We start from the raw sequence: 13,117 nt of genomic DNA, 5'->3' as shown, positions 1-13,117 counted from the left end.
GAGCAAATGTGGATTTTTATTTTACATTCCTGGGAGTTGTTTGCAGACATTACACAGACTACAGAGATAGACATAAGCCATCCTCATCTAAAGCTTTTATATGAGATGAGCTTATTCATTCATTCACAGCCAATCTACCATGTTCATGTGATTTTGTGTGTGTGTGTGTTTTATTTAGAGGTACTGAAGAAAGCTTCTCTATTCACAAGACTACTACTACTGCTACTACTGCTGCTGCAAGTCTATGGTTCACTCAATCCATTTACCGCATTAGTTCAGAGTCAAATATCTAAAAGCAAATGTACAGACATGTCTGTGGCACATCTTTAGGTCGGACTGGCACAATATTTGCAACAGACATTTATCAAGTCCCACCAGCAGTTCGACATTGTTGTTACCTCATAGAATAACTCCCCAACTACTGCATGGATTGGCATAACATTTTGAACAGACATTTATGTTTCCCTCAGGTTGAACTATAAACTCATCAGGTCGATATTTTAATTAGTTCAATAGTTTGTTTTATCCCCAAATACCTGCAAAAGTAGTAACATTAGTAACATCATCGACCTCAACTATGCTTGTCTTGTCGGCAGACTCTGAACCCCAACGTGCTCTGCGGACGCTGTATGTGGCTGTCCACTGCTCCTAAGGCTTAGGATGGGTTAATTGCAGGGATATAATTACACTACATTGTACAGTACAATTGTATGTGACAAATAATAAAGTTTCTTCTTCTGTAACTTGGTGATTTAGCAAATGTTAGCATGCTAACACTCTGAACTAAGATAGTGAGCATAGTTTGATCAACATAGTAAAACATCAAAGTTTGATGCTTTACTTTGTCATCAGAATGTTGGCGCTGTCATTGTAAGAATGTTAGCATACTGACGTTAGCAATTAGCTCAAAGCCCCGCAGAGTCAAATTACAGCCTCACAGAGCCGCTAGTGTGGCTACAGTATCTTAGTTCTTTTCATCTTAGTTGAATTTTATACTTACAGTATATTGTCATGTATGATTTTTGTAGCATTTAGTTTAAAAAACAAAACCACAACATACTATACTAGTGGTCCCCAAACTGGGGGGCTTTGCCCCTACTGTTCAGAAAGTGTAGAAACATTGTGACTTTGATGACTTACCACAAAGCGAGTCTCGCATTTGTCACGGCACATCCACCTATCGGTTTGCCAGGCTGAAGTGGGTGTGGCTTGCCTGCGTCACAGCAGCTGGAAGAGTTTACAAAAGCGGAAGTTAAGAACAGACCTTTTCCCCATCAAGTTGTGTTAACGTTATTTGTCCGCATCTTAACTGTCTACGAATGAACTGTCACGAAAGCACTTAGGCTGATCAGCGCCGGACTAAGGGCTGAGCTGGTCGAAAGACGGAGCCAAGCAGCAGCGGAGCCAAGCAGTAGCGGAGCCAAGCAGCAGCGGAGCCAAGGGACAGGTAGGCATTTTGGTTTTACATCTACTCGCACATGTGCGACCGGCAAATTTGACATTTTTTATTTCATGTTGAAAAACGAGGAGGGAGCAAGTCTGCCAGAGTTGGCCAATATGCGTGAGAGAGGGAGGGTCCGTGAGTGATTAGTAAACTGCGTGGGTAACGTCATCTACACTCGTGGTTCACGCTTTCGTGGAGTCACACTTATCATCTATAAAAATCAACCATGGTGGAGCAAACTATTGACGCATTTTCCTTCTACGGGGATGTTCTGCCTGCACGTGAGGTAGGGTGCAGAGCACAGAGGCAAAGTGCAGCAGAGGTATACGTCATCACTATTTCTTGCTTTGGTGGCACCTTGAAAGGTCAGCGGCAACGAGTGTTTAGCTCTGTAGATTCAAATGCCCGGGCAGCCAAACTTTGGAAGACCCTAGACAGGTAATGATAATATCAAGTATTCCCAGACTTGTGGTTATGCCTGCGGTGACACATTGCCAGACCTATTTCCACAGTGCTGTGTCAGCTCTGGAGTAAGGTCTTACTACACCACACATACATTCTGGGATAGAAAAAAACACTCTGGGTTGTTTGCATTTCTTTTAACCAATCACAATAGTATTGGGTGGCGCTAAGCTCCGGACGCAGCAACGGTGCCTCTGCAAAGTAGTCCCGGGAAGGAACTTGTTTTGGTGGAACATTTGCACAGAGAGGGGTGAGCAATAGACAATGCCACATAAAATATAAAATATTTTATTTACACCATACACTAATTTTAGCTATTTAAATTAGTAAATGTAATTTGCTCTTACCAGTGTATCGCAGTATGTACTTCGTCCACAGCAATTCCCACCAATCAGTCACCATTGGCATTTGCAGCATGGCTCTCCATCTATCATTGCCGATGAATATTTCTTGTGATCTGTAAACGATGGAGAACTTGCCAGCAGCATTTCTTTCTTTCGTGTCTTTATCTTGCCCTGCTTAATAAGCTTTTTCTATAACTGGTGTGCAAACATGCTAGGACATCCCTGTTAGATAGTAAATGCCATAAACATATTCTTTGTGACTCTTTACAACCATTCGCTAAAACAACCAAGTAGGCCTGCATTATTGCACAATCCAAATTTTCATCAAAACTTGCCATTCCCAGCATTTAGCTTGGTAGCTCGGAGGTTGTTTCCTGTAGCAAAGGGATTTTGAGAACGATAACACACAGATAGCAGAAGGGGAGGGGCAAACCCTAACTTCCTGGCAATGTACTTCTGTTGTGCCAGACTACCACAAAGCTAACATAAAATGAGATTGATCATTCAATCAGTCAATCAATCTTAAGTGTGGGGCCTGGCAAAAGAAAGTTTGGAAACCACTGATACATACTTTAATTTGAAATACACAGGAACATTATGTTGCAAAAATGTTTCAAGCATCTATGTTGATGTTTTGGTGGTCACTTCAGTCACGATGGCTGCTTCTATGAAGGCAGAAGAAAAGGAAAGAAAAGTAGTGAATATTGGTTATTAAAGGAATTTACAAAAGTTTTGAAGTGGGACCTTTCAGAAACTGTATGTAATTACTGAGGTGTAAATGATGTATTCTATTGATTGATGGTGATATGTCTTTTTCTGCGCAGCTTGAGCCAATAATTGTTCTATTTTGGTGAATACTGTATGAGTCATTTTAGGCTGGAGCCTCCCATCTGTTTTGCAAAATTATCCTCACTAATTAGTCTGAAAATAAAGAGTGGACACATCAGTCAATAAATGATAAGAGGGGGTCAACAGCTTTTGTACACACTTTGTACTCAGGATAATGTCGGTCTATTCCAGCTGTCAGATTTCTTTTGAACCATAACTAGGTTACTATAAAAATGTGTTGGTGATTTAAAATGTTACTGCAAATAATTGTCTTGTTGTTGATCTTTGGTAAGTGTGCATGTAAACACAATCAGTTTGTTTTCCTATAAAGATGGATGAAAATGTCACCATTCAAACAGAATCTATACAGTGCAGAATATTTCTTTTAGTGCTATTTGGGAAATATAATGTACCCTTTTTATATGAGTGCAACCAAAGACCTCATTAGACAAGAAGAAAGAAATTAGATACTTTTAAGGGGCCTCATTTGTAGGAGAAATGCACAGTCTTTCTCACAGGTTCAGCTAGGAACACATTTTTCATGTAATTTGACAAAATGAATGCTCTGGACGTGGGCAGCGCTGACCTACAAAGTTAACCTTGTTTCTTTTGTATTTTTGGAGGAGATGTAGCATTTGGTGCTCTGATTCTCTGAAGCAGCCCAGGGGACTGCAGGCTCAGAAACCAAAGATACTCTGTGGCTCTTAATGAGACTGCACAAATAAGGGACAGCACAAGAGATGCATGCTTAGGAAAGAAAATGTGAAAAAGAAGCCACATCATTTCTGATGTATCATACAATTAGATTCAGTTGTTAACAAAAAGCAATTACTGTGTATTATCACTACAGTCATTTAGCGAGTATTTCTTAATGTATGTATAACACCATATCTTTGGATCATAATTCGTTAATCAGCAGTTGATGCAGAGAAGTTTATGATACACTTTAAAATACATTTCAACTTAGTAGGTGCACAATTCCCCCTGCATCCCTGTTTTAATACAAGAAACAGGGATGCAGGTAATGAGGTGTGTATCAGCAGGAGGCCAAGATTATGCACATTTAAAAAAATATTCTTACGTGGTAATTGCTCACAGAAAATCTCCATAAACCTCAGAGAATTATGCTTTATCCTCATTTCTGTAAAATAAAAATAAAACGGCAGAAGAAGTGTTTCTTCCCACAGTTTCATCAGGTTTTTAGCAAAAGTTAAATAATCAAAAGCTAAATATTGTTTAATTTTGGGGTCCAGTTTCTATAAATATGTATATATCTCTTTTGTAAACACTGAAAATTAGTTGCAAGAAATACAATGCCAATTTATTACAATATTCCACTGTAGAAGCATGTGGTCAGAACCTGATCAATTTTAAAGAGAATGAATGCACACTAAGCTCCAGTGATTGTATTCTATCACCTCATTTTGTACCTTATTTGGTCCTTTTCAAAGCAAGTCTAAAACAAATGTGAACAGCCTTATGCATATATAATTCAATTCAATTCAATTCAATTTTATTTATAGTATCAAATCATAACAAAAGTTATCTCGAGACACTTTACAGATAGAGTAGGTCTAGACCACACTCTATAAATTCCAAAAGCCCAACAATTACAGTAATTCCCTCAAGAGCAAGCATTAGCAGTGGCTATTGCGACAGTGGCAAGAAAAAACTCCCTTTTAGGAAGAAACCTCGGCAGACCCAGACTCTTGGTAGGCGGTGTCTGACGGGCCGGTTGGGGGCGTGATGAACAGTGGTGATAACAGTCACATTAGAAGTCACATTGACTTTGAAGGTTATCGTGGAAGTTCATGTCATAGCAGGGCACATCGTGTCATACTGAGTAGTGCAGTCTCCTATACCGATCCTGACTACTCTGTGCGTATGAACATCACAGCAGGGCGTTGCGGGATGTAACGTGGCGCTGCAGAGCACGGGGAGGCTGCGGATGCAGCAGGACGCAGCAGGATGCAGCCGGAAATGCAGAGAATCGCAGAGCATAGCTCTGCGAAGAAGAAATATAAGGACTCCGGGAGTAAACTCCCCAGAGCTAGATTAGTAACAAGCATTTCTGGGACAGGATGCATACAAAAGTAACAAGTAGAGATGAGAGAGCAGCTCAGTGTGTCTTAGGGAGGAACAGCCTCCCTGGCAGTCTAGAATTGTAATAGCATAATTTAAGAGAGGCAGGTTAAAGAGAGGTGCCTGGTCGGGCTAGAACTCCCCCCAACCGGGTCGGGCTGTACTGGACCGCCTCCCTCTACTCTCGCTCGATTATTAATTATACAGTATAGAAAAAAAAAAAAAAAAAAAAAAAATGATATACATCACCTGTTGGGAATCTTCAATCAGTGACAACATCATCAACAAGTCCCTGTGCAGCCATCTTCCTTTTAAAATGCAACATTGCCATGACCAGCACCTAGTATTGGTGTGCATTCACCAGACAACTCATGCTGTTTCAGAAACAGGTCAAAAGTTTTCTTGATTGTTTCACACACTACTTTAAAAAGCACAACATTTTATGTATAGGTAACTGAATTAGAAAAATTCTAAATTACATGTAAACACCATTTTTATTTACAGTCAATTTATAATGTATTCTTTTTTAGAGAAAACTGTAATGTAATTATGAGTAACACACTGAATATGATGGCACAAATTCAACAATTAACAGCATAAAAAATATTCTGACTTGTACTAATGTGTGCACTATAGTCAGAACACATCAGTGGGTGGTTCACCAAAGTTTGTTTGAGGTCATAACTGATTAAAGCATACATCAAAACAATTTCTTGGTTCTTGGGTAACATTTTTTCTTTCAAGAAATTGTACAAAGCATAATATGAAGTTTAACTGGAGCTTATGTATGACAACTAGGCTCAGTACATTTATGGTAACTGAAGTGAAATGCAATGGCAGATATATTTGTAATTTAGCTGCGATTTCAATGTATTTATACAGTACAACAGTAAATGTTTGATAATTTACTATGCACATTATGTACTGTCACGGGATTGTCCAAATTATTAACTCATAATACTAGCAATTCTTTTTTTTTTTTTTTTTTTACAAATTACTGTTCAAAGTAATTGAAACAAGTATTACAGCTGTGTATCACTAGACCATGTTAGCATCCTTTGAGATATTGGTATTTGTAAGTATGGTATATGAATGTAAGAAAATAGCTAGTATTTTTAAATAAACTTTCATGTTGTACCAAATGGTGGACATGTCACTTCTGATGTGAGTGTTTCTGTAAACCTAAAGATTAAGTTTCATGAATAAAGTGCAAATTCCTTATGTCATTGTTGCAGTGTTACTAGCATACATTTGTTTACTCAATACTTAAAAGAAGACTGTGATGTATATCAGTAAGGCTGAAGAAAACATTATTTCATTGTGTATTAGCCATTTAGTCAGACTCATTGGTACAAATACATATTCATTTATTTCACATACATTTTTTTTAAAACTTTTACTTTGAAGTCTTCACAATCTAAATGATTCAACAACAAAATGAGGAACTACCACAACAAAGTCCAAATTTTCTACTGGGGAAAATTATGCAAATGTCACTTTAGTAAAATTGACATATGTATTTTGCCAACCAGCAAAGGTACAGTTAAAGTAATAAAAAAAGCCAAAAACAGGACAAAAAGGTGGTTCATGTAGGTACTTTGACCAACACTGGGTCATCGATATGATGATCCAAGTGTTTTGTTAGATCCTGAACAGTGTTTGAGAACTGATTTTGCGAAATGCTCAACCTTTTTTTATAAATAGTCTTTTTTCTTCTTTTTTTCATTGATAAATAATATATATATATATTTTTAATATCTACGAGTCAATTGGGGGAGCAGGGACAGATAATCACCCATAGAAGCCCTTCCTGAATCCATGGGAACTTCAAAAGTCTGAAGAATGTTCTTGCTGAACATATGTGGTATATCAATTTTGGCTAATGCATCCCATGAATATTGCTATGAATACATAATTTAGCATTAGGTACACATATGCAAAGTATTGAACATAGGAAATTATGGTCTGTTTCATTGATTTGTTCAGTGAATAAGCATGGCGCAAGACTAAACAAAGTAGGTTAATAGCTTAGATACAAATTTGTAATGTACATGGTTCAGCCGAGTCCATAGATCCAACCCAAAACTGAAGCGTTCTTTTTTTGGGGCATATAAATTTCAAAAAGCTGATAAATGACACCTTATTTCCTTCAGATGCCCATAGCGGCAACAGTTTTCACTCTTCATCCACGTTGAAGAAATTGCCCGCTGGCAATTATATAAGAGAATGTCCTACTATGCCTTTCAGTAGTTGAAACAGTATCTAAGCATTATGTCAAGATCCACGATTTCAGGTACTTCTCATTTTGTTACGATGCCCCAAACGGATTCACTACCACTCTCCCGACAGCAGTGGGAAGTTCAGTAGTCTGATTTTCAAAAAAATACATTGTACTTTAGGCATTTCCACGATCCAGAATCTTTTATCTATAAAAGAAGTCACATCATTTTCATGTTAAAACGACGAGGACCAGCTTGTCCCTCTGCCGAGTCAACGTTAGTGCCGTTAGACTTTGACCGAGGCACATATTCAACATCTATGTTGTTTTTATGTTTTCCTTTACCTCTGCTCCAAACGAAAAGGAGCAGGAAACAAAACAAGACCACTCCCAGGAATGTGAAACAACCCATAGCAGTTGACACTAAAATAGTCTTTAAGTCTAAACCGAGGGTCACACCGGCCGTCCCGTTGGCAGTGGTATTGCTGGGATCTGTGTAGTACTGGGTCCTGTTAGCGTACAGCGATCCCAGACTTTTCACCGCCAATGAAGTCATCAGGGTGTCATTCCCAGCACTATTGGAGGCAAGGCAAAGGTACACTCCGCTGTCTTGCACCTCTGCTGACTTGATCTCAAGTGTGCCATTGTTGTGGAGGGTAACTCTACCATGGCTCCTACTTGTCAGAACTCGTCGACGTGGAGACAACCAGGACACAATGGGCCTTGGTGTCCCCTCAGCACTGCAGCGCAACATCGCCTGCTGGCCCTCATCCACAGTGATCGTTTGGGTTTTATTCTCACGGATTTTTGGCTTGGTACATGTCACGTAATAAGACAGGAGAGTCTCCTTAAACTCCTTAAAAGGCCTGCCACGATTACCTTCAGGTGTGCTACACTCCGGCTGTGAATCTCCAAAGAAGATGGAGTGCCTTTTCTGTAGGATCCACATGAGACGACAGTCGCACACCAAGGGGTTGTTATCAATCAGAAGAACCTCTAGAGCCTCGGGAGACTGAAAAACCCCCTTCTCTAGTGTATCCAGTCGGTTATGAGAGACATTGAGGACTTTGAGTCCCCGCAGGCCCTGAAAGGCATATGGTTCAATGGTGGTGAGCTGAGCTCCAACCAGATGGAGCTCTTGAAGCCGAACCAGTCCCATCAGCATCCCTCCTTCAATGTGCCTAATGCGGTTGAAAGACAGGTTCAGGTGTCTCAGGTAGGGCAGATGCTTCAGGGCTTGGTAAGGTAAGGAGGATAAGTTGGTGTTGGTTATGAATAAAGCGGTCAGGTTGAGGCCATGCAGGGTATTGGCTGGCACATGGTCTAGTGAAGGCCAAAAATCAATTTCTAAAAGCCGCAGCCGGAACAGCTTTTTGAATGAGTATGGATGCAAAGTGCTGATGCTGAGGTATCTTAGATGGAGGCTGACCAGGTTATGCAGGTGGGAAAGGGCCTCAGTGGGTACAACTGTAAGGTTGCACCTTTCTAAGGTTAGCATCTCCAGGCTTAAAAGTCCACTGAATGCACGGTGAGAAATGTAAACCAGATCATTGTCACCCACTTCCAAAAACTTTAGATTGTGCAGGTCCTGGAACATGTAATCCAGTAGGATGACGATTTTGTTGTCACTTATATCCAGTCGGGTAAGATTTGTTAAGCCAGTGAAGACACCCAGAGGAATGAGCTTGATACGATTGCTCTTGAGACTAAGTGTGTGCATGGTAAAAAGGGCGTTAAAAGCTCCAGGCTCAACATAACTAATAATATTTCCACTTAGGTCAAGTTCCTCAAGCCCAGGAAAGGCAAAAAAGTCATCAGGGTTGATCATTGTCAGCTTGTTCTTACTCAGATCCAGGATCCTTGTCTCGGTCGGGATGCCATCCGGGATGCTGGGCATGCGCTTGCGGTGACAAACAACCGCCTTGGTCTGCGCTGAACACTCGCAGCGTGAGGGACATCCCAGGGTGGAACCTACAAAGACAGCCACGAGGGCCAGTCCCAGGAATGGTGGCCAACATGAGATGACCGTGTGCAGCATGACTTTGCTCATACAGTCGACCATTCTGTCACGGTTCTGCAAGAAAAGAGGTAGAGAACAAAGAGAGAGAGAAAGACATTACTCACTCAGGATGGACCTTGTGGTGGCTGTGAATTAATTCATATTACTAATAATATGGCAGGACAGGTTTAGAAAAAAATAGCCTCAGGTGCCTTTACTAGTATTGCATAGAATGACTACAGATTTGATGGACCTCGCCGCACACAAATGTTACATTGCTACAATCCTCTTCCCATCTAGTTTCTTATTCAAATACAGGCAAGTTGAAGTATAAATTTTGGTTGGGGATCTCTTAGAGTTTTAATAAAGAACTTCCTTCTTCCACCATCAGTTGAATCTGTCAGCTGTCTCGGTTTTCCTCTTACCCATGTGATACTGATCAATGCACAACACTGCTGGTTAAAATGCTTCCCTGGTGAGCATAGGTACTTATCTTGATTTACCACAAAATCAAATTAACTGTTAAAGAAATAAAAAGTGTCACTTCAGATTGTGTTTCTCTAAATCTAAGCCAGAAAAACGAATAAGGGTATCTCTTATCAAACATGTTGAATCTCTACTAGAAATGGTTTGTTTTTCACACATATTCTCTGTCTCTGTTTGATAATGTTAAAAAAATGGTACTACACCCTATCTCCAAGAAACAATTCCAAACATACTAAAGTGGCAGAATAAAAGAAAACAATTATGAAAAAAATGCTTGCCAGTTTATACTGTTCATGGAGAAATGCGATCAAACTCAATCAACAAGTACACAAAAGATACATAGGTTGGAGGGCATCATTCAATGTTAGAAGAAAATTATGATTATTATAATATTATGATTGATTTTATTATAAGCATTAACACAAAGGTCGCAAAAGCTAATAAACAGTGGTCTTGAATCTAAATATTTTTAAATCCAATTTAGAAACGGATTCAAACAATGTGTAAGCAAATGGTGGCTGTACAAAATCAATTATTCTGGGAATTGTACCATATCCATTCAAATAAATCTAAGAAAGAGTCAGTCTGACAGATATTCCAACTCGGAAGTTATTTAAAAATGAGAAAAAAAGCAATAATTTTAGTCCATTGTCATGCCAGTGTTTTCCTCTTGATCCATTTCAATATTCATGTCATAAAAAACTAAAACATGTTTGTGTTTGTGCTGTGGTGCTACAGTACAAGCACAAGCAAACACCATTACACAGCGAATTATTTCCCTTTTCCACTTTTGTGGTAAAAAAGATTGTGATTGACCCACCACATTGTAAGTGATCTTCTTAAAATTAGATGACATATCTAGCTTTTGTGTACATGTACCCATACCTGTACACATATATTTTTATGCAACCTCTGCAAAAATGTAAATTAACCCTATAATGCCACATTTAGGGAAAAAATATAATTATTTCATCAATCATCAGGTTTTTAGGTTGCAAGGATTGCAAACCATCCCTGCCTCATTTGGTGTGTCATCGGTTGTGCTAAATTTAAACCAAGAGAAGAATAATCAGAATTTCTCCCCAGGCTTTTGATATGCCAACAGACTATGGTGCAAAGATAATATGATGATATACTCATCTAAAGAGAAACATTACTGAATGTGAACCTAAGAAAATAATTAAAATTGCCAAAATGAGGACCAAATTGAAATACATAAGATTGAGTGCTTACTTGTCTGCACCAAGTGACACAAATCAAGTGCAACAAAAACCAGACCAACTGTTTTCACAGAATTCCAATTCCAAATTCAATTCAATTGTTTTTCTACCAAAATGCATCTCAACACTTATGTTATACGGTATTTATATGGGGATGCACATGCTTTTAAGTATTAATGTGTGTCACTGGCCAAAAGCCTAAAATATTGATATCTTTTCATGGCATCTCTGCATCAAGTGTTGGCAGTTGCTGATATTCATTGATTATTCCTTTTTTTATGTATTTACTTTCCCTTTCTTCCAGTTTACTACTGTATGAAGCTTTATTGCTAGTTAGTGGGCACCATATGGCTGGCTCTCCATTGCTGCTGACTTGTAAATCATTGCCAAATGCGCATTGGCCTGTTTAACTGTTAAACAGCTTTCTAATGCAGTTTATTGTTAATGCAAAGCTAATTTCTCACTCCCTGCTTTAAAATCAGTACCTTTCAACAACTAAGAAAACACATCTGTTGTTGCCATCTTTCATTTTGTGAACCAATATTGGAAAATGTGCTTTTTTATTTTTGTTTTCAAAGATTGCTACATTAGGGCTAGGTCAATGTTTTTAAGGTCTGACCAAATTGTGTCTTTATACATATATAGATAGATAGAAGTACTCTACTGATCCCAAATTGGGAAAGGTGGAGGGCGGGGTTGTGGCCTTGACCAACTGCCACTTTGCTCGTTTGAAAGCCATGATGTCTCTCCCTTTCTCATGGGTGGGCCAAATTCTCTGGGCGGGCAAAGCAGAGAAAGGGGAGGTAACCTTGCTCCTTATGACCTCATAAGGAGAAGATTCCAGATCGGCCCATCTGAGCTTTCATTTTCTCAAAGGCAGAGCAGGATACCCAGGGCTCGGTTTACACCTATCGCCATTTCTAGCCACTGGGGGACCATAGGCACGCTGGGGGAACTCATATTAATGTTAAAAAAAACTCATAAAGTGAATGAATGAATGAATTTTCATGCCATGGGACCTTTACATTTTTTGTTGATTTGTTTGTATTATGTTAAGGCAGTATAGTTCATATACAGCTGTTTGTCTTTGTTTGCTCAAAATGAAACGCAGTGTTTAGTCAAACATTTCTAGGTACAAATGGCTAACAAGGTTGTAATACGCACAACACACACACACACACACATACACACACACACCTCTGTACAGGATATTTCTTGTGTCCCCTCCAACGTAACAACCACCTTACACAAAGATATAGACACACACACACACACACACACACACAAACACACACACACACACACACACACACACACACAAATACTGTCTAATCAGTATAATGATTGGTGTCTTTGTAACAGTCTGTAATCTGAGTAAGAGTGAGCCTGTGATGTGACCCCCTCACCTGGGCACTGCTGAATGCGGGAACCATAATGCAAGTGCATCATCAGTAGCACCAGCTGAGATGTGTCCTGTGCAGGAGCAAATGCTGCACATAATTAGGCAGCTGCCCTGGGCCAACTTCTGCAAATAAATCTTAACTATCTGCTCATGTGCGGTGGATTTATGTGTGTGCATGTGTACATCTCACTGCTGGGTACATTGCTTATTTTTCAATTTTCTTATAATATCGCTGATAATTTGATTATGTTTTTTGTGTGCTGTTTTTCACAGATTCGTAGTGTGCTGCTTGTGTCCTTCAAAAGGAAAGACAAAATACAGGATGGTACATTTTGTAACCTACAGTATTCCATAGTTGTAGAAGAAAAATTGAAGTTTCTATAACAGAAACACTTTTGATTTTACCATGTTTTTTTGGCCTTGAAGGATAAATCCTTTTAGCAGTGTAAATTGCATTTCTGAAAACATCTCTAATTAATATGGTGAACTGGCACAATGTAGAAACTGTGACATCAAGGTTAAAGTAGTTAAAGTGGTTTCTGTGGTAGCAGAAAGAACATATTCTACTGACTAAGACAACATTTTGTTCATTAATGATAGAATCAGATAGAAGAAGCAAAGACAACCAGTAT

At 39.1% G+C, this 13,117-nt stretch overlaps 1 protein-coding gene across 4 annotated transcripts in view; it reads right to left on the bottom strand.

The window, feature by feature from the left end:
- Window positions 1-6,546: 6,546 nt before the first annotated feature.
- The window catches only part of lingo2 (leucine rich repeat and Ig domain containing 2), a 214,769-nt gene continuing 208,198 nt past the window's right edge, over window positions 6,547-13,117 (bottom strand). For all 4 annotated transcript variants that reach the window (XM_028590060.1, XM_028590061.1, XM_028590062.1 and 1 more), the window contains one exon: window positions 6,547-9,452. In XM_028590060.1, the coding sequence (XP_028445861.1) occupies window positions 7,599-9,440 (1,842 nt within the window). In that variant the 5' untranslated portion in view covers window positions 9,441-9,452 and the 3' untranslated portion in view covers window positions 6,547-7,598. The remainder of the gene's footprint in view (window positions 9,453-13,117) is intronic.

This window comes from Perca flavescens, chromosome 10, assembly GCF_004354835.1.
Source record: "Perca flavescens isolate YP-PL-M2 chromosome 10, PFLA_1.0, whole genome shotgun sequence".
Classification (NCBI taxonomy): Eukaryota; Metazoa; Chordata; class Actinopteri; order Perciformes; family Percidae; genus Perca; species Perca flavescens.
This window is presented reverse-complemented; position numbering and strand designations above follow the sequence as displayed.